The sequence below is a fragment of the Carcharodon carcharias genome, chromosome 9, assembly GCF_017639515.1.
Source record: "Carcharodon carcharias isolate sCarCar2 chromosome 9, sCarCar2.pri, whole genome shotgun sequence".
Lineage (NCBI taxonomy): Eukaryota > Metazoa > Chordata > Chondrichthyes > Lamniformes > Lamnidae > Carcharodon > Carcharodon carcharias.
In genome coordinates, this window is record NC_054475.1 from 104,103,679 (window position 1) to 104,124,262 (window position 20,584).

At 39.8% G+C, this 20,584-nt stretch overlaps 2 protein-coding genes across 7 annotated transcripts in view; one reads left to right on the forward strand and one right to left on the reverse strand.

Moving 5' to 3' along the window:
- Positions 1-13,186, reverse strand: part of pla2g12a (phospholipase A2, group XIIA) — a 29,072-nt gene extending 15,886 nt beyond the window's left edge. The window contains exons 1-3 of one of the 5 annotated variants that reach the window (XM_041195028.1): positions 13,052-13,186; positions 7,659-7,782; positions 7,243-7,486 (exon numbers count right to left, since the gene is read on the reverse strand). In XM_041195028.1, coding sequence (XP_041050962.1) covers positions 7,243-7,441 — 199 coding nt within the window. In that variant the 5' untranslated portion in view covers positions 7,442-7,486; positions 7,659-7,782; positions 13,052-13,186. Of the gene's footprint in view, positions 1-7,242; positions 7,509-7,658; positions 7,783-11,504; positions 11,525-12,952 lie in introns of those variants that run through there. The other 4 variants (XM_041195026.1, XM_041195030.1, XM_041195027.1 and 1 more) reach the window with 4 other exon arrangements.
- Positions 11,778-20,291, forward strand: pin4 (protein (peptidylprolyl cis/trans isomerase) NIMA-interacting, 4 (parvulin)). Of its 2 annotated transcripts, none has more exons than XM_041195031.1 (4): positions 11,778-12,103; positions 16,976-17,043; positions 18,834-18,953; positions 19,811-20,291. In XM_041195031.1, the coding sequence occupies exons 1-4, from the start codon at positions 12,052-12,054 to the stop codon at positions 19,967-19,969; spliced, it is 399 nt and encodes a 132-aa protein (XP_041050965.1). In that variant the 5' UTR covers positions 11,778-12,051; the 3' UTR covers positions 19,970-20,291. The 2 variants fall into 2 exon arrangements, with proteins under 2 accessions (XP_041050965.1, XP_041050966.1); XM_041195032.1 differs by lacking the exon at positions 11,778-12,103 and adding an exon at positions 13,242-13,378.
- The last annotated feature ends 293 nt before the right edge of the window (positions 20,292-20,584 follow it).

Below are 20,584 nucleotides of genomic sequence, written 5' to 3' on the forward strand. Positions count from 1 at the left end.
ATTGGGTAAAATATATACTGAGCTCTAATATATTTCTTAAAACTGTACACTATCAGCACCAATGCTTTACAAAATATTGCAAGCATTATGTTTATGCAATACATGTCATAAATAGCACAAATTGAAGCTGTACTTTTTACCTCAGTTAATTATTCGATCCTTGACCAGGTCACATTCTGTGTTAGTGACCAGCTTGGCTGAAGACAGGTGATTTTGAAACAACTTTAGGGCAAGAGTGAGACAAGATAACAGAACTGCAACTGATTAGTGCATCAAAAACAACAGGAATTGGTTCTCATGGCTATGTGTCCATTGTATGCTGGCTAACCAGAATCTCTCATAATTTCAATCTTCAAAAGATAGTTGATATTATCACTGTCTAATCAATCAATCAGGTACAACTGCAACCAACACAGTGGGTAAGTTGAGTTCAATCAGAGTTCTAAGGACAGAATATAACACACTAGTTATAGGGCAAAAACATACGATCATGACACACAACTCTATGTATCTACCTTTGTCCCAAATCCCTTAAAATCTTTGGGAAACAGAAATCTATCAATCTTAGTTTTAAAAATAACAATTCATCTAACATCAATTGTTATTTGGAGAAGTAAGTTCCAAACTTCAACCCTCCTTGGTGTGAAGAAGTGTTTTCTAATTTCACCCCTGAAAGGTGTGGCTCCAAATTTTTGACTATTCCCCCATTCCTAGACTCTACAACCAGTGGAAATAGGTATCAATCCAAATCAGGCAGGATAGCTGGCAAGCATGAACAGTTTTCTTTCTTCTCTTTTCTTCTCAGTCCCTCACATCTTCATGACTTCTCAAAATATCCAGGAGTGTTAGCATGGAGTTTCTCTCCACCGCCTCCAGCACTGAGGTCTCCCAAAGTCTCTTACTTTATATTGTTTTTTTGCTCCCAGAGGTGAACCTGGAGGTATTACTGACTAGGCCTTTTCCCCCTATAAAGATTTACTTTATCAATAAATTCCCTATAAAACATCAATTTATATGTCTAAGCTATTAGGATGCAAATACTGTTTTTAATGCCATCTCTCTGCCATTAGCTTCTTGAGCTTTCTGTCCTTCATCAATCAGGCCTAGGTCATCATTTTTTAAATCAAATCAAATCTAAAGCCTCTCTATCTGACCACTTTCATCTTCCCAAGAAATATTTAATCTTTGGCATAAAAGTTTCATTATCCATATCTGTCTCATCACCATTTACTTATGCTCAAAACTGTTCATAAGACCTATTAATGAACTGTACATAATGGCTATCCAATCCAGTAACCTTATTTCTTATAAAAATGTGAATCATGGGATAATTCACCCACTAAAGAAAACTTCCAATCTACTTTTACACATTAATTAATGGACATTCCAACAGAGTCCTAATTAGCAAGGTTGGTTGAAAATCTTTGTTTTGTACTATGGTTATCTATTCAAGCATTTATCCGGCTATGGTTCCTTGTTCAGGCTGGCTATCATTATCTAAGAACATTAGCTTTGTTTCCAGGGAAACAAACCCTTTATCTATATACACCAAGCATTTCTCTAATTTCTAACAAATCTTAGCCTTTACGATTCTAAATCAGCCACATGGTGAAGGATAAAACTGGAGCCTAAATATCTTTACACGTTTAAAAGCTGTTATTTAGAGGCACACATTAAGAACATTAATCTCCACAGCCAAAAATCAGTTTGTCTTCTCTTATATATGGAAGCACAATTTAATCCCCAAGAAAATGCCCACCACTTATATACTGTACAATTAAACACTCAATTACTATACAATTAACAGCCTACCTTCTCCCTCCTTAAATAAAAATTATACTTAATGACAACAAAATTTAAGAAACTAAATCACAACTTCCATATTCTTTATTACATTGCGAGGCGCCCCTCCTCTGGGATGCCTAAAAATGATTTCATACATGCATTTCTTTTATTGAAAAAAACTGACAGTTGGTGGCATTTTAATTACAGAAATTATCTTTCTCTACAGCATCTTACAAGCTGGCAAGGTCAATCGGTAACCTTTTCCCACTCACTTTGCGTAGAGTGTACATTATCCCACAATGAACCATTATCTACATTACATTCAGAGGGTATACTGTCTTTAGTACACCCACTGTACAGAATATCACTTAAAATATTTGGCAAATAAATTTCCACATCCACTGCCTCCACAACGGCCAGTGTTTCATCAACTGAAGTACTTTTAACCATTAAAAAAATTTTCTTAGCTTCCTGAGCTAAGAGACAACATCATTTTCGATTCACACAGATTAGAAATTCTCTGAAACCAAATCAGCTACATCTGAATACCCTTTAGGAAGATTAGCACGTGAAGCATTGCTAAAAATGACTAGCTTCATATTTTTCGGGTCACCTAAGAATGAGAATTTAAGTACGCATTTATCAAGATTTAATTATCTTGATGTTTTATTTGCCCTTAAAAACATTCTCTACTTTAGGATGTTTCATTGTAGTACTTAACTCCAGTACCTCAAAACTAGCATCTGGTCTTGTCTGAGCACACAACCAGTTCAACTGATCAATCAAGCCTTGCAATTGCTCTAACTCTTTAGATATCACATCATCTTTCTGTGATGACCTAGTAACTGGGATGGGAGTAACATCTTTAAACAGGATTGTTGATTTAAAGTTTAGGCACAGCTACTTGCTTAATATCTAAACCAGCAGATTTCAAAGCACCACAGGCCTGACTCCAATTTTAAATTCTGTTCTCATTTTATTAATAACACATTTCTCAAATTGCACAGTAGCACCCAAAAGGATCCCATCTGCAAGGATTTTTCAGTGCAAATCCACTCATGCAACAAACCTGAGTAACCCTTATTCAGTACCTCAGAATAAACGAAATTCTCTAAACCATCTAAATTCTTTGGTGTTGCCTCACTTGTAAGTTTATCCGCAAGTTTATTGACAGCCAGCAAAACTTCACGTTATTGAGGACTTCTACTTCTAGTTATTTTACATGATTGTACTGTGGTCTTTATTTCATTGTTTAATCTATTGGAGCTATAACCTCTACCTCCATGTTCATGTCTGCAGGGAATACCACCATGAGATTTCCCTCTTATACTATCAGAGGTCCTTTCTTCAGTCTGTGATCATTTTCTGTCATAAGACTTACTTCCGGACTCAATATCAGTGCCTGCACAGTGTTTTCTTACTTTCCACTTTTATCCCATTCTGCCAGTCCAGGGCCCTTGCTTCTTGGCTATCATCCTGGACATTCATTCAATATTTAAACTCGTTAGGAGCTTTTCCTGCATGTCACACAATTGTCATATCCCTCCAGTCTTTATACACTTCTGGATCATATGTTATCCAAGTACCAGTCTGAGTAATTGTCCTGTGGATGCAACAGCCCTGATCACTGTCATTAGCACCATCCACCTCTTATAGCATTGTGCCTCAGGACCCTCACTTTAAAATACATGAGCATTTGAGGCATTAGGTGCCTTGTTTATTTCTACCATCTGTGCACAGTCTGGGATTTTGTAACCAATTCCAATTAATTGTGATGAATGTACCATAGCAGTTTGATAAGTACTGTCTTGCCATCACAATCTTATCAGAACATTCCTATTCCTTAAGAACTTCTATAGTATCAAATCTCCTGATTTGAATTCTGATTCAGGATGGTCTAATTCCATGCCTCAGTACTCCATGAATTTTCTTTGAGAGTGCAGGTTTGATGAAAAGCCCTTCTCCCTTCATGCATTCAAATGTTCAGGGACTATCGCAGTGAACTGAAAGCAATTTGGGATTTCACCCACAGCCTAGTTGATAAGGACTAGATTATACAACCAACTGGAGAGAATACTTTGAATAAACCACCCTTGCAAGGGCAGTTACCAATTTACAGCCTGGTTAATCAGCACCATTTCCTTGATCACAGCATAATTCCTTTCACAAAGACTAACGGACTCTCCCTGTTGTATTCATGACAATATTCATGCTTTCACACACAACTCTGAATTTGACATTAGCAAATTCACCTCTGATGTCAGTCAGAAACTTTGCTTGTGTCCTAAATCCAGTCCCTATTCATTTTTCCATTATTCTGTCTATAATAGCCCTCGTGTCCTTACTTTACATTAATGTGGCCAAGTCAAATGTAGAATGAAGATATTTCTGTCTTTGTCCCATATCTTTCAATCCATAGCAACTACCCTGTTAAAGCCAATGGAAGGCTTACGATAGGATGTGGCAGGGTTCTTCAGGACTTCTTACAAATTTCACGATACTCATTAAACTCTAAGAGCCTCATCCTCTTGATCAACTATATCTGCATCTTTTCACAGGGTTTTTAACCATTAACAATTTGCTTACCCTACATGGCAATGTAACTTTAAGATAATTTTTTTTTTAGGAACATGGGGAATAGGGCCAGGACCAGGCCATCTGACCCCTCAAGCCTGCTCTGTCATTCATGAAGGCCAGATTTCCTTCCTCCAAGTATATTAGTGAACCAGATGGGTTTTTTGTGACAATCAATGATAGTTTCATGATCACCGATCACTGAGACTAGCTTTCAATTCCAGATTTGTTAACTGAATTCAAATTCCACTAGCATCATGGCAGGATTTGAACCCATGTCCCTAAAGCATTAGCATGGGCCCCTGGGTTATTAGTGCAGTGACATTACCACTACGCCATTGTCTCCCCCACTCCACTCAGGTGAGATATAAGCTCAGTCTCCTCAATCTCTCATCAAAGGACAATCCCACCATTCCAGGAATCAGTCTGGTGAACCTTTTGTCCTTGGCTTGCTGCATTGTTCCAGTGAAGCCCAATGCAAACTGGAGGAACAACACCTCATCTTCCGACTAGGCACTTTACAGCCTTCCGGACTGAATATTGAATTCAACAACTTTAGGTTGTGAGCTCCCTCCCCCATCCCCACCCCCTTTCTGTTTCCCCCTTCCTTTTTTTTTCCAATAAATTATATAGATTTTTCTTTTCCCACCTATTTCCATTATTTTTAAATATCTTAAAATCTTTTATGCTCTCCCCACCCCCACTAGAGCTATACCTTGAGTGCCCTACCATCCATTCTTAATTAGCACATTCGTTTAGATAATATCATCAACTTTAACACCTATGTGTTCTTTTGTTCTACTGTTGTTGACATCTTTTGATGATCTGCTTCTATCACTGCTTGTTTGTCCCTACAACTACACTCCCCCCTCCACTTCTCCCACTCTCTCTCCGCCCCCCCAACACACCTTAAACCAGCTTATATTTCAACTCTTTCTTGGACTCGAACTCAAGTTCTGTCGAAGGGTCATGAGGACTCGAAACATCAACTCTTTTCTTCTCCGCCGATGCTGCCAGACCTGCTGAATTTTTCCAGGTAATTCTGTTTTTGTTCTGGTGAACCTTCGTTGCATTCCCTCGATGGCAAGTACACAGTCCTGGTGCAATCTAACCAAAATAACCCTATACAACTGCAGCAAGGCATCTTTACTCCTGTACTCAAATCCTCTTGCTATAAAGGCCACGATACTATTTGTCTTCCTAATTGCTTGCTGCACCTGCACGTTAGTTTTCAATGACTCATAAACAAGGACACTCAGGTCTCTTTGGACATCAACACTTCCCAATGCCTCACCACAAGAAATACTCTGCATTTCTATTTTTTCCTACCAAAGTGGATAACTTCACATGTTTCCACATTATATTCCATCTGCTGTATTCATGCCCATTCACGTGGCCTGTCTAAATCCCCTTGAAGCTTCTTTGCATCCTGCTCACAACTTGCTTTGTGTCATCAGCAAATTTGGAAATATTACATTTGCTCCAAGCATTCAAATCATTGACATAGATTGTGAATAACTGGGGCCAAGCACTGGTCCTTGTGGTATCCCACTAGTCATGGCCTGCCAACCTGAAAATGACCTGTTTATTTCCACTCTATTTTCTGTCTGTTAACCAATTCAGAATTAATGCCAGTATATTAACCCCAATTCCATGTGCTCTAACTATGTTTACTAACCTCATGTGGCACCTTATCAAGAGCTTTCTGAAAATCCAAATACACTACAGTCACTGGTTCTCCTTATCTATTCCATTAGTTACATCTTCACAAAATTCCAACATGTTTGCCAAACATTATTTCCCTTTCATAAATCCATGTTGACTCTGCCCAATCCTATCATTATTCTAAGTGTCCAGTTACCACATCCTTTATAAAAGATTCTCACATTTTCCCTACTACTGATGTTAGGCTAATAGGGTTGTAGTTTCCTGTTTCTCTTTTCCTCCTTCCTTAAATAGTGGCATTACATTTGCTATTGTGCAACCTGCAGGAACCATTCCAGAATCTATACAATTTTGGATGATGACCAACAATGCATCCGCTATCTCTACAGCCACCTCTTTCAACTCTCATGGATAATGATCATCAGGTTCAGAGTACTTACCAACTTTCGGTCCCATTAATTTCTCCAGTACTACTTTTTTTACTAATACTAATTTCTTTCAGTTCCTGGTTCTCGCTAGTCCCTTGGTTCTCTAGTATTTCTGGGAGGATTTTTATATCTTCCTCCAGGAAGACAGACAGAAATTATTTGTTTAGTTTCTCTGCCATTTCCTTACGCCCCATTATAAATTTTCCTATCTCTGCCTGTAACTTGTCTTTGCTAATCTTTTCTCTTTTACGCACCTACAAAAACTTTTACATTACATTTGTATGTTTCTCATTATTTATTTTCATATTCTATTTTCCCTTTCTTTACCAGTTTTTGATCCTCCTTTCCTGAGTTCTAAAATTCTCCCAATCCTCAGGTTTTTTTTGACTACTTTATAAGCCTCTTTTTTCTGCTCTAAAAATATTTAACTTCTCTTGTTGCGACGGTTGGGTTTTTGTGCCTCAAAAGGAATGTATATTTGTTGTAAAACTTTTTTATCCTTACCACTTCCTGTCATTAACATTTATCTAACATTGACATAACCTAATGGCATATCAGAATGGCCTGACTGGTTAAACTGCACATCAACTGATTTCTCAAAAGTAACTGCCTTATTGTGCTTCATGTCAAGTTTTCTTTGTGCCTTTTTCATAGAAAGCTTCCTTAACAGCATAGATATCTCACAAGAGAGTCCATTAGTATTTCCAAAATGGCTTACCCAACCAATTTTCACAGAATTACAATCCCCTAGTGACTTCAAGGTGTTGTAATTACTGAGCATTTTACTCACCATCATTGCATTTGTATTTGCAGAGCCCGTCCTCTCCACCTAGTAAATCCAGTGCAGCATTCAGATACATGTCAATTTTATGGATTCCATTCCGAATTGTTTTCAGCTTCCCCAGCCAATCTTTGTAGTGTGTCTCTTCTGCATGGCACCCACGACTCATCAAAATAATTCCCACAAATACACAGATCAGCAAATGCATGCTCAAAGACTCTGCACTGAACCACTTTTCACTTCAGGCTTTCAGCTGTAAGGCACAAAGCTATTTGCTGTGTTTTTTTAAAAAAATAATACAATGTAAAGTATTACTGCAAGTGTTCATTGGCATCACATATCAAAAATTAAAAATGTTCAGCAAGTGGTGTGCATGTTAGTGTAATTTAGTGCAGTCAGACTTTACTGGTTACTAAACTACTGACTTTTGTTGCAAACAGTTTTCCTCTGGCAACTGTTTCAGGACTGTCATGCTGTACAAGCATTACTGCTGGTCACATGGATGAGAACAGCAAGCCAAACTGGATGGAAGTGTCACATGTCGCATTCCTGTAAAATTAGAATGGGGGAAAAAAAAGGAGCGCCTATGAGATCAAAATTTATCCAAAATATATTTTAAATTCGAAATTCGAACTTTACAACTACAAATTCTTACTTAGTTCATAACAGAAGTGAATGCCCCTGAAGCTGAATGGATAAAATATTTTTGTTATGTAATCTGCCATTCTAAAAGTATAGATAATAAGTTTGAAAAAATTAAGATAGAAATCATACAAAGACCGTTCTGTACAACATTTGTCTGAGGTGCTACAATTACTGAAAAGAACATAAGAAATAGGAACAGGAGTAAACCATCTGGCCCCTCGAGCCTGCTCCGACATTCAATAAGATCATGGCTGATGATCTTGTATTTCGATTTCCACATCCCCATCTAACACCGATAACCTTTGATTCCCTTGCCTATCAACAATCTACCTAACTCTGCCTTAAAAATATTCAATGACCCCGCCTCCACCACCTTCTGAGGCAGAGAATTCCAAAGTTGCACAAGCCTCTGAGACAAAAAATTTCTCCTCATCTTAGTCCTAAAAGGGCGACCCCTCATTTTAAAACAATGCCCCCCTAGTTCTGGACTCACCCACAAGAGAAAACATCCTTTCGAAGTCCATCTTGTCAAGGCCATTCAGGATCTTCAATCAAATCACCCCTCACTCTTCTAAACTCCAGTGGAAACAAGCCCAGTCTGTCCAACCTATCTTCATAACACAACCCACTCATTCCAGGTATCAATCTAATAAACCTCCTTTGAGCCACTTCTAATCCTTCCTTAAATAAGGAGACCAAAACTGCACACAGTGTTTGAGGTGCGTAACATCCTTAATTTTATGTTCAATATCTCTCGTAATAAAGGATAGCATTCCATTAGCCTTAAGTACTTATTGTCCTTGCATACTAACTTTTTGTGACTCATGTACTAGAACACCTAGGTCCCTCTGCCCTCAGAATTATGCAACCGTTCTCCAATTAAGTAATACTTTGCTTTTATGTTCTTCCTGCCAAAGTGAACAACTTCATATTTTCCCACTTTAAACTGTATTTGTCAGATCTTACCCACTCAACCTATCCATATCCAACTGCAACCTCTTCATGCCCTCTTCACAACATACTTTCCTACCTATTTTGTGTCATCTGCAAATTTAGCTACTATGTCTTCACTCCCCTCATCTAAGTCATTGATGTAAATCGTAAAAAGTTGAGGCCCCAGAACAGACCCCTATGGGATGCCACTCGTTACATCATGCCAATCAGAAAAAGACCCATTTATGCATACTGTCTGCTTTCTGCCAGCCAATCTTCTATCTATGCTAATATGTTATCCATGCACTTTTATTTTTCGTAATAATCTTTGATGTGGCACCTTATCAAATGCCTTCTGGAAATCTAAGTACACTATGTCAATAAGCTCCCCTTTATCCACTGTGCATGTTACTCCTTCAAAAAAACTCCAATTAATTGGTTAAACATGATTTTCCTTTCACAAAACTGTGCTGACTTTTGATAATGATAATGCATAATATACTGGAGCATATGTAGGTACAAAAGAAGTAGGCCATTCAGTCTGTTCCGTCATTCTGAGAGATTATGGTCTAACTCCATGCACCAGGCTTGGCTCCGTATCCCTTAACATCCCTTGGCTGGCAAAAGCCTAGCCATCTCAGATTTAAAATTAATTCAGCTAACATTTACTGCTTTTTGAGGGAAAGAATTCCATACTTCTACCATCCTGTGTGTGAAGAAGTGATTTTGAACTTCTTTCCTGAAATAACATGCCTCTGGTTTTAAAGTTATGCCCTCTATCCTGGACAGCTACCCCCAAGCAGAAAAAGTTTCCTTCCATTTTTCCTATCAATTACTTTCAAAATCCTAAAAACCTCACTTAAATTCTATTATCCAGGGAATATAAGCCTAGTCTATTTAATCTTGCCCCATAATCTAATTCATGGAGTCCTGGTAACATTCTGAAGAATCTACATTGTGTTCTTTCCAAGGCCAATACATGCTTTCTAAGTTGCAGTGCCCAGAACTGTACTCAAGATGTGATCCAACCAGAGCTAGCTATAACAAAACTTACACCCCTTTATACTCTAGTTCTCTATGTATAAAGGCTAACATTCCATTAGCTTTTTAAATTATTTTTGAACCTGATCACTACATTTTAATGATCTATGGACTGCTTTTTTTTAAACCTATACTATTCTCATCCTTCCACCATTAAAAAAAAAGTACTCAAATCCAGCCTTTGATGTGGATATAAATTTTACAACAATCATAGGTAATTTCACAATAAATATATAGCAATGATACATCAAGGATTGCTAACCATCTAGTTTTCGATTAAATGGTACACTAAAAAACGTCTAGCAATGTCTATAAAGCCAGACACCGGAAGTTTTGAAATAGGAGTGAGTTAATCCCCCAAGTTAATTTTATGGTGTGAAATGTTCATTTTAACATTCAAGAGTACCACAACTCAAATTATGGTTCCACCAAGTCCTAGTTTGCCTCATGTTTAATGAAAGAGTTGGAATAAAATGGTTATCCTAACATTATTATAGAAAAAGGACATGAAACAAATGAGCAGGCAATAAAACAAAAAAAATGGTTTCCACATCCATTCTGCTAGCTCTATCCTGATCTGTATTTCCCCTTTTTTCTCTTTCTACTGTGTGTGTCAGGGCCTTCAAAGATCTCACCCCCACAATGTGGGCCTCTGTACTTAAATTCATTTGATTTACAACACTTCGGCTCATCTTCAAATTACTCCTTAAAGTCTATTTGTGTTTTTGTTGACTTGTACCTCCTAATTCTTCTCTGGAGTGACACTTAACCATGAAACATCTTGGGACATTTCACTATGTTGGAAATACAATAATTCCTCTTTCTTCCTCTTGCTCTCTCCCATTTTGTTTCAAAAGTATCGGTGGGAGTAGCCTCACCACTTAATCAGAAGGCTTTGGGTTCAAGACTTGAGCATGTAAACGAAACTGACACTTCAGTGTCATACTTAAAGTACTATACTGTTGGAGGTACTGTTTTTGGGTTAGTAGCTACAATTGAGATTTGCCACCGCAGGTGGGTGTAAAAAAATCCCAACGCATAAAAGAGGTGCAGGGGAGTTCTCCCAATGTCTGGAAAACATTAAGCCCTCAACCAACATTTCATCAATATATTAAAACATATCTGGTCTCTTATCCATTCACGTTTGAGAGACAGTGCCATGCTCAAATCTGCTGCTCTATTTCCTACAACTATGAATACACTCCGAAAGCACTTCATTGACTAACTGGAACGTCTGAGATCCTGAAAGGGGCTATATAAATGCAGGTTTCTTCGTACTCCAAATCTTACTCAAAATTAACATTATAATGTATGATGGATAAGGTAAGGACTGATTCGAAGGCCGGGATGTGGTCTCGGGTGTGTGTTGGAACAATTGCAAACAATCAAAACTTGAGATAACAAGATAAAAACAAAAAAACTGCGGATGCTGGAAATCCAAAACAAAACAGAATTACCTGGAAAAACTCAGCAGGTCTGGCAGCATCGGCGGAGAAGAAAAGAGTTGACGTTTCGAGTCCTCATGACCCTGTCGAAGGGTCATGAGGACTCGAAACGTCAACTCTTTTCTTCTCCGCCGATGCTGCCAGACCTGCTGAGTTTTTCCAGGTAATTCTGTTTTTGTTTGAGATAACAAGAGTTGAGTTCTTCACCTCGTTGCTGTAGGACACTGGCCGAGATATCTCAAACCTAAAAAAACAAAGTACGTGCGTGGCCGCGAACATGTCGGGCGGCGATTCAAAAAATATTACGTCGTCTGTCTCCTCTGGCACGGACAGCCACACCTTCACCTGCATCCAATGAGCAATACACGCTGTGTTGACGTGGCCAGGACTACCTTTCCCCACGCATCGAAATTATTACAACAGCCAAGTATACTGCCCCCTGTTCTGGATGAGAGACAAACCTCCCACATTTCATTCCATTGCCTCCTCAAATTTTGAGAGGAGGGTCGCTCATGCCTTTTCCCACAGATTCCAGTCAACTTCCATACTTTACCCAAATCACCTTGGGAGATGCTTTTAACAGGAAGTGGTTGAGCCAGCCATCAATGCATCTTGTAAGGGAAATAACTTAAATATTTGAAGACCACGAAAGTTATGAGGAGAGAACAGGGCAGTTGGATTACTTGTGTTTTTGCTGGAGCAACCATAATGGACCCGGCAACTTACTTCTGTGCCAGCGCTTTACTTTAGTTCCATGACAGCAAGTTTAGGGGACTATTCAGTTTTTGGAAGCATCAAAAGAACAAGTGAGTACAACTAATTTTGTTGAGAGCTAAATTATACCATATTTAAGACCACATTTCCAATAGTTTACTCATGGTGGTCTTTCAATAAATATAACCTAGGTTAATATAGCGCAATAGTTTTACAAACATTTATAACTAATTCCATGAAAATACAAAGTCCTTAAGGTTATCATGTTCACATATTGCTCAAGTTGAAAAATAATCTATCCGTCACCTGTTTATAACATTTTTTCTTGATTTTCTCAACCACCTCTTTTCCACTACTCTTGATTCTGTCCAATCTCGTCTTTCTCACCTCTTTACTTATCTCATTTCAATTTTCTCTTTCCTATCCACCTCTATCTTCCCTTCTCCGTCTACCCCTGTCTCCTTGGTTCATCTGTGAGAAATTTGTGGGTTTAAATCTTATCACAGGCTTCATCGCAACTGACACTCAGGTGTAGAGATAAAACATTAAACTAAGTCTAAGTCTATCTGCCCCATCAGCGCGGAACGCTGCAGCCCAATATTCCACCCTCAACTATTATCACCAAAGCAGATTATTTGATTGTTCACTCACTCATTTACCATTTGTGGGGCATTTCTGTAAGCAAATTACACACAGCATTTGCCTAAATAGCAAGTGATTGCACTTCAAAAGTAATCCATCGCTTGTCAAAGTGCTTTGCGACGTTTTGATGATTCGAAAGGCACCGTATAAATCGAGTTTATTTCTTTCCCCTCCCCCTCTCGATGTATTCTACTGTGTCTTTGCAATTTTCCTTTCCTGGTTAATTTTTCTTTCACTCTTTCCTAAGTCTGAAACATTGACGGAAATTGCCACAGAAAGCCACCAGACCCAGCACTTACCTCTTCCCAAAGAGAAAAGCAACGTTTCGAGCCGAAACAACTAAAACGTTCTCTTATTCTCTGTCACTCTGCTTTACGATACCCGCCTTCCTTACTCACCCTCTGCTCTTATTGTCCAATGTTCACACCAACCCCGATGGGAGATTGTTTTGTCGCCACGGGTCCTTCATCTTTTGGGCGCTGCGTGATGACGACAGGAGCTGCCTCCCCCCACCCCGCTTGTACAGAATGTTTTAAGGAATCAAGCCGCCGCAAACCTCACAAGGTGAAAATCTGGACACCGCAACCTCGCTAGGTGTTAATTAAATAGCCCGCCTGGTTATTTGGCAGCTTGTGTTCGACAGGAATTTGTCAGGCGGCTGGTGTCTGGCTTTTTTTCTCCGCAGGGTAACATGCCTCCGAAAGGGAAGTCAAAGGGTGGTAAAGGTGTGTTTGGTTTAAACTGTCTAATCGTATCAGTACTCAGATTCAAGTTGTGAAAGTATAGATGGAAGAGGATATACATATTAATTGTTGCTATGCGTTCCCGCCCCCAGAAAAAAAACAAGTATTTGGAGTGCTTTTCACGTAAAATGGAGAGGTGGATATCGAGTAATAAAAGTGGGGAGGCGAGATTCATGAAAAATTTTGGGGTTGGGATTAAACGTGGGCTCAGATGAAACAGTGCATGGTGATAATGGATATTAATTAAGTGATATTTATATAATTCTTGTTGGATGTGAATACTTAGTTGGTCTAGGTAACAGCATAGTTAGCAAAAACAGAAAGAGAAATACCTGGAAAAACTCAGCAGGTCTGGCAGCATCGGCGGAGAAGAGCACAGTTGACGTTTTGAGTCCTCATGACCCTTCAACAGAACTAAGTAAAAATAGGAAAGGGGTGAAATATAAACTGGTTTAAGGGGGGGAGGGGGTGGGGGTGGTTGGGACAAGCAGCTAGTGATAGGAGATAACCAAAAGATGTCACAGACAAAAGAACAAAGAGGTGTTGAAGGTGGTGATATTATCTAAATGAATGTGCTAATTAAGAATGGAGAGCAGGACAAGCAAGGTACAGATAGCTCTAGTGGGGTTGGGGTGAAATAAGACTAAAAGGGCATAAAAGTTATAGATAAACAATGGGTGGAAATACATTTAAAATTAATGGAAAGAGGTGGAAAAAGAAAAATCTATATAAATTATTGGAAAAAACAAAAAAGAGGGGGAAGAAATGGAAAGGGGGTGGGGATGAAGGAGGGAGTTCAAGATCTAAAATTGTTGATCTCAATATTCAGTCCGGAAGGCTGTAAAGTGCCTAGTCGGAAGATGAGGTGCTGTTCCTCCAGTATGCGTTGAGCTTCACTGGAACAATGCAGCAAGCCAAGGACAGACATGTGGGCAAGAGAACAGGGTGGAGTGTTAAAATGGCAAGCGACAGGGAGGTCTGGGTAATGCTTGCGTACAGACCGAAGGTGTTCTGCAAAGTGGTCACCCAGTCTGCGTTTGGTCTCTCCAATGTAGAGGAAACCACATTGGGAGCAACGAATGCAGTAGACTAAGTTGAGGGAAGTGCAAGAGAAATGCTGCTTCACTTGAAAGGAGTGTTTGGGCCCTTGGATGGTGAGGAGAGAGGAAGTGAAGGGGCAGGTGTTGCATATTCTGTGTTTGCATGGGGAGGTGCCGTAGGAGGGGTTTGAGGAGTAGGGGGTGATGGAGGAGTGGACCAGGGTGTCACAGAGGGAACGTTCCCTACAGAATGCCACCTGGTGGGGGGGTGAAGGGAAGATGTGTTTGGTGGTGGCTTCATGCTGGAGTTGGCGGAAATGGCGGAGGATGATCCTTTGAATGCAGAGGCTGGTGGGGTGATAAGTGAGGACAAGGGGGACCCTATCATGTTTCTGGGAGGGAGGAGTAGGCGTGAGGACGGATGCGCGGGATGGGCCGGACACGGTTGAGGGCCTTATCAACTACCGTGTATGGAAACCCTCGGTTAAGGAAGAAGGAAGACATGTCAGAGGAACTGTTTTTGAAGGTAGCATCATCAGAACAGATGCGACGGAGGCGAAGGAACTGAGAGAATGGGATGGAGTCCTTACAGGAAGCAGGATGTGAGGAGCTGTAGTCGAGGTAGCTGTGGGAGTCAGTAGGTTTGTAATGGATATTGGTGGACAGTCTATCACCAGAGATTGAGACAGAGAGGTCAAGGAAGGGAAGGGAAGTGTCAGAGATGGACCACGTGAAAATGATGGATGGGTGGAGATTGGAAGCAACATTAATAAATTTTTCCAAGTCCCGATGAGAGCATGAAGTAATCATCGATGTACTGGAGAAAGAGTTGTGGAAGGGAGCCGGAGTAGGACTGGAACAAGGAATGTTCCACATACCCCATAAAGAGACAGGCATAACTGGGGCCCATGCGGGTACCCATAGCCACACCTTTTATTTGGAGGAAGTGAGAGGAGTTGAAGGAGAAATTGTTCAGTGTGAGAACAAGTTCAGCCAGACGGAGAAGAGTAGTGGTGGATGGGGATTGTTCGGGCCTCTGTTCGAGGAAGAAGCTAAGGGCCCTCAGACCATCCTGGTGGGGGATGGAGGTGTAGAGGGATTGGACGTCCATGGTGAAGAGGAAGCGGTTGGGGCCAGGAAACTGGAAATTGTTGATGTGACGTAAGGTGTCAGAGGAATCACAGATGTAGGTGGGCAGGGACTGGACAAGGGGAGAGAGAAGTGAGTCAAGATAACGAGAAATGAGTTCTGTGGGGCATAAGCAAGCTGACACGATCGGTCTACCGGGACAGTTCTGTTTGTGGATTTTGGGTAGGAGGTAGAAGCGGGCCGTCCGAGATTGGGTGACTATCAGGTTGGAAGCTGTGGGAGGAAGATCCCCAGAGGAGATGAGGTCAGTGACAGTCCTGGAAACAATGGCTTGATGTTCAGTGGTGGGGTCACGGTCCAGGGAGAGGTAGGAGGAAGTGTCTGTGAGTTGACGCTCAGCCTCTGCGAGGTAGAGGTCAGTGCGCCAGACAACAACAGCACCACCCTTGTCAGCGGGTTTGATGACAATGTCAGGGTTGGACCTGAGAGAATGGAGTGCAGTAAGTTCAGAGAGAGAGAGATTAGAATGGGTGAGAGGAGCAGAGAAATTGAGACGACTAATGTCGCGCTGACAGTTCTCAATGAAAAGATCAAGAGAAGGTAAGAATCCAGAGGGAGGGGTCCAGGTGGAGGGAGAATATTGGAAGTGGGTGAAAGGATCCGTTGAACGGGGAGCGAACTCCTGCCCAAAGAAGTGAGCCCGGAGACGAAGACGGCAGAAGAAGAGTTCAGCATCATGCCGAGCCCGAAATTCTTTGAGGTGATGGCCTAGGGGTATGAAACTAAGTCCTTTGCTGAGCACTGAACATTCAGCATCGGAGAGGGGAAGGTCAGGGGGTGTAGTGAATACACGGCTGGGGCTGGGATTGGAAGATGGGTGGGGACGGAGGGACACGCAGGGGTGGAGGGTCCTAAATGGGTGTTGGTGTCGATGAGTTGTTGGAGCTTGCGTTCCTTCGCACTTGAGAGAAAGAGAAAAAGTTTCTTGTTGAGGCGTCGGATGAAACGAAGAATAAAATGAAACTGGGGGCACGCGGTCCATCTCTGACACTTCCCTTCAGTGGGTTATTTTGCTTGGCTTAAGCAAAATAATTCCTAACTACCATCCTGAATTCTCCTTCTGAGCCTTCTGAAGGCTTACTTTTACAGCTTTGTTTAAAGACCTGAATGACAGCCTGAACCTGTGTGTCTAACATTTTATTCCTGTGCTCGCAATGCAAAAGGAAGCACAATGCCAAGTACTAACATTCATGGACGTATAGTCAATGAGGTGTTCATCTATTAGATAGACAAGCAATTTATTTTTAGCTTATTAATAGTCAAAAACTGGAAAAACAAGCTGACTGTAGCTCTGGATCATACAACCATTGGCTGAATTCCTGTGAATTATGAGTTACCAATTCATTTGCTTTAAAGACAAAGAAACATATTCCATTTGTGTATGTTTAAGGTGGTGCGGCTGGTGTTGATAATACTGATAAGAAAGATAAAGGATCCAAAGGAGGTAATGCAGTGAAGGTAAGAGATCAGAGCCTCATCTGACTTATTTGATAATACCCTTACCTTTGAGTTGTAGGTTATTGGTTCAAAGGCTTCAAGAGTAACAATAAAACCTAGGCTAATATTCCAGTGCAGCACTGAGGGCTTTCTGCATTGGCAGAGGTTGAATCAGACATTGAAAAAAAAATTGAGTAAGAGTGGAAAACTGCACTGATATCCAGGCAAAGATTATTCTCTCAACCAGTACCAACTTAAAAAAATAATAAACATGTGTGTTTTTGGCAGAATAGTTCCTCCGTTTGACTACAAAACAGCTTTACGAAAAGTGATTTATGTATTATTATGTAAAATCCTTTAATGTGGTAGCTATTATATAAATGCATGCATTATCTTACATTATTGCTTTAATAAGAGTGCAATCTGTTTTTAATAGAAATATCTTATAATTTCAATTTGTGAGCACTAAATTCCCACTTTCTTGTGTTATTAATGTTGCTTAGTTCAAACTGTTAGATAATTAGAAATTTCTAATACAAGAACAACTTTGAAGGATCAATGGTATAATATATTATTTAATGTACGTAATAGTGCAGTGAATTAGTGTAAAAATACTCTACAATTAGAATTTTGTATTACTGTACCATCAGAAAGCTATGCTGATGTCAAAGATGTTGAACAAAGCCCCAGGAAACTAAGTACTTATGTGACTTTTTGGTCACACAATGTACAGCTGAGACTGGCCACAATGAAAAATGAGTTGGATAAGATTTCTACATATTTTCATGCATCTTGCTAAAAATTTTGTTTGATCCAATCTTATGAGGCTCAGTCGTAATACTCTCACCCAGAGTCAAAGTTTGTAGGCTCAAGTCCCACTCCAGGATTTGAGCTCAACAGTCTAGGCTAACAGTTCAGTGCAGTACTGAGAGTGCTGCACAGTCAGAGGTATCCTCTTTCAGATGAGATATTAAAGCGAGGTCCCATTTGCCCCCTCAGGTGGACATAAAATTCCCCATATTATTTTGAAGAAGAACAGAGGAGTTATTCCCATTGTTCTGACCAATAATTATCCTTCATTATTACATTTGCTGTTGTGGGAGCTTGCTGTGTGCAAATTGGCTGCAATGTCTCCTACATTATAACAGTGAATACACCTCCCAAAAACGAACTTCATTAGCTGGAAAGTGCTTTTGAGACATCTGGTGGTCATGAAAGGTGTAATATAAATGTAAGCCTTTCTTCCAACTCTAATCCTTAATGCAATCTGTGATGTCTATTGGGTTTAGCTTTGCAGCTATAATGCTATTTTCTGCTCAGCTATCCTAAAGATATTGACCTTTGAAAGGGTACACAAGATCTCGATGGCTAACTCAAGTGACTGTTCTTAATGTGTCTGTCTAATGCGGATTATTAACTATTCAATGGTCGGGGCATAACTGTCTAGCCAATTGTTTTCTGTTCTCATCCAACATCTCCACACATGTACTTACTGCTAAAGGTTATGGGATAGTGATCAGAAACTGGAACCTTGGCTAATATTTTTTCGTACTTAACCTCGGGGCACTGAGGACATCTATGGCACTCTTACTGCTGCCCTGGAGATGATCAGCTAACTTGGTACAAATCAGATTTCAAATCTCAACCTTCCTGTGCTGTGAGCCTCAGTACCACATCAAATGATGTGTTTACCCATTATCGCATCAAGGAAGTTCTGGTCTCTTTTTTTTAGTTTAAAAATTCAAGCATGTTTCAAAAAATCCTGATAAGCAACATCTATTTGACAGCATTCATCCTGAACACTGTTGCAGGTGAGACACATTCTCTGTGAAAAACACGGCAAAATCATGGAAGCTATGGAGAAGTTGAAATCTGGCATGAAATTTAACGAAGTGGCTAGCCAACACAGTGAAGACAAAGCCAGACAAGGAGTAAGTAGAACTGAAAACGTGTGGAAATAGTTATCATAATGCATCTGATTCCTAGTGGTAATACTTAGTGCAATTGTTATACTGCAAATGTTTCTGCACTCTGACTTATTGCTAAATGCAATATGGCTGCAATTTTTATCTGCTTGACACTAGTTCCTCTGGCATTTCATTGAACCTATATGATTTCACGATAAAAGTACTCTGAGAACATTTCAGCATAGATTTATTGTAGTATAGATGCCTGGATTCACTACATGATTATCTTGGGCCAGGTTGGCAGTGCTAACACTGCCATTGAAAGAGCAGATATGTGTTCACTACAACTGCTTGAGGATTAGTTTATCAGAGTTATACGGTCATTGTATTCCATGTTTTGATTAGGTTAGTAAGATTTACATTCTTTCATTGAACAATGCTTTTACTTGTGTTTATTTGTTGATTTATTATCTTTTAAGGTTATCCTACAAATTTTCCCAGATAGACTGTGCTGTCATATTTTGCCAGTTTCCAGTGGTATCATTCTGTTATCACGATGTGCTAAACTTGTTGGACAAATGCAATGGCACTTTATTCAAAATCTGTCATGAAAGCTGACATAATCCCATCCAAGAACAACTTCTGGTTGTGGAGCTCCACTCAAACCAATTTATTACAGCCCATTCAGTAATTTAATATTGTGTAATATTAGGCCAATAAATATAATTTAGTAAAAGCTGGAGCCAGGCTATTTGGATAACTTTACTGCATGCAAGACTTAAACACAAATTGTATACAAATGCACATATACAAAAACTGTACATAAACATTTTCTTTCTACACTATTCAAACAAATTGAAAATGACTGTTTTCCCTCTTAGGGCGATCTGGGATGGATGACCAGAGGTTCAATGGTGGGACCCTTCCAGGAAGCTGCTTTTGCTCTGTCCAACAGCACAACAGACAAACCCATTTACACTGACCCCCCTGTCAAAACTAAATTTGGTTATCACATTATCATGGTTGAGGGAAAAAAGTAAAATTTATTTATTTTCAGCTCTTGGTAAAACCATACTTATTGATAAGAAATGGAACCATTTCTCCTTTCTGCAGACCCACTCAGATTGCCACAAAGAATGGGCAGTCTGGTTTCAGGGCTCTAGTAGTATTAGTTTCACTGACTGCAAAGAAGCATGTGAATATTTCAGGAATTTCTCCTTTTTTGGTGTCCTGTCCTTCCTGTAAAAGTGACTATGATATACCATTACTTTTCATCCAGAGAAAAACCATTGCAAGTTGTACTAATTTTTTTCAAATTTTGATTTGTTGGTGGAACATGTCAAAATAAACAGTATGAAGTTACACCATTCCTGCATTGTAAAATTTATTTAAAGGATAATCTATTTCTTGTCAGTCTTTGTTTTATGAGATGAAAATCTACAAAAGGTTTTGGTAATCTTCCTGCTACCTTAGTGAGTAACTGACCATTCTGTGATACAGAACTGCACAGAAGAAGGCGGCGAGTTTAACCAGCAAGCCTGTTTTGAGTTAACAATTACCTCATCTCAGTTGAGGCAGCTGTTAAGACCTCTTGAACAGTCCTTCTGGGCAACCAAGTATCTTAATAATACACATTTGCACTTTAATTACACCAA

Excerpts from the sequence above, each read along its gene's own strand:
- pin4 (XM_041195031.1), top strand. The coding sequence starts at position 12,052 with ATGACAGCAAGTTTAGGGGACTATTCAGTTTTTGGAAGCATCAAAAGA. Across the intron at positions 12,104-16,975 it reads TGGAAGCATCAAAAGAACAA|GTGGTGCGGCTGGTGTTGAT; the intron begins GTGAGTACAACT and ends TGTATGTTTAAG. Across the intron at positions 18,954-19,810 it reads AAGACAAAGCCAGACAAGGA|GGCGATCTGGGATGGATGAC; the intron begins GTAAGTAGAACT and ends TTTCCCTCTTAG.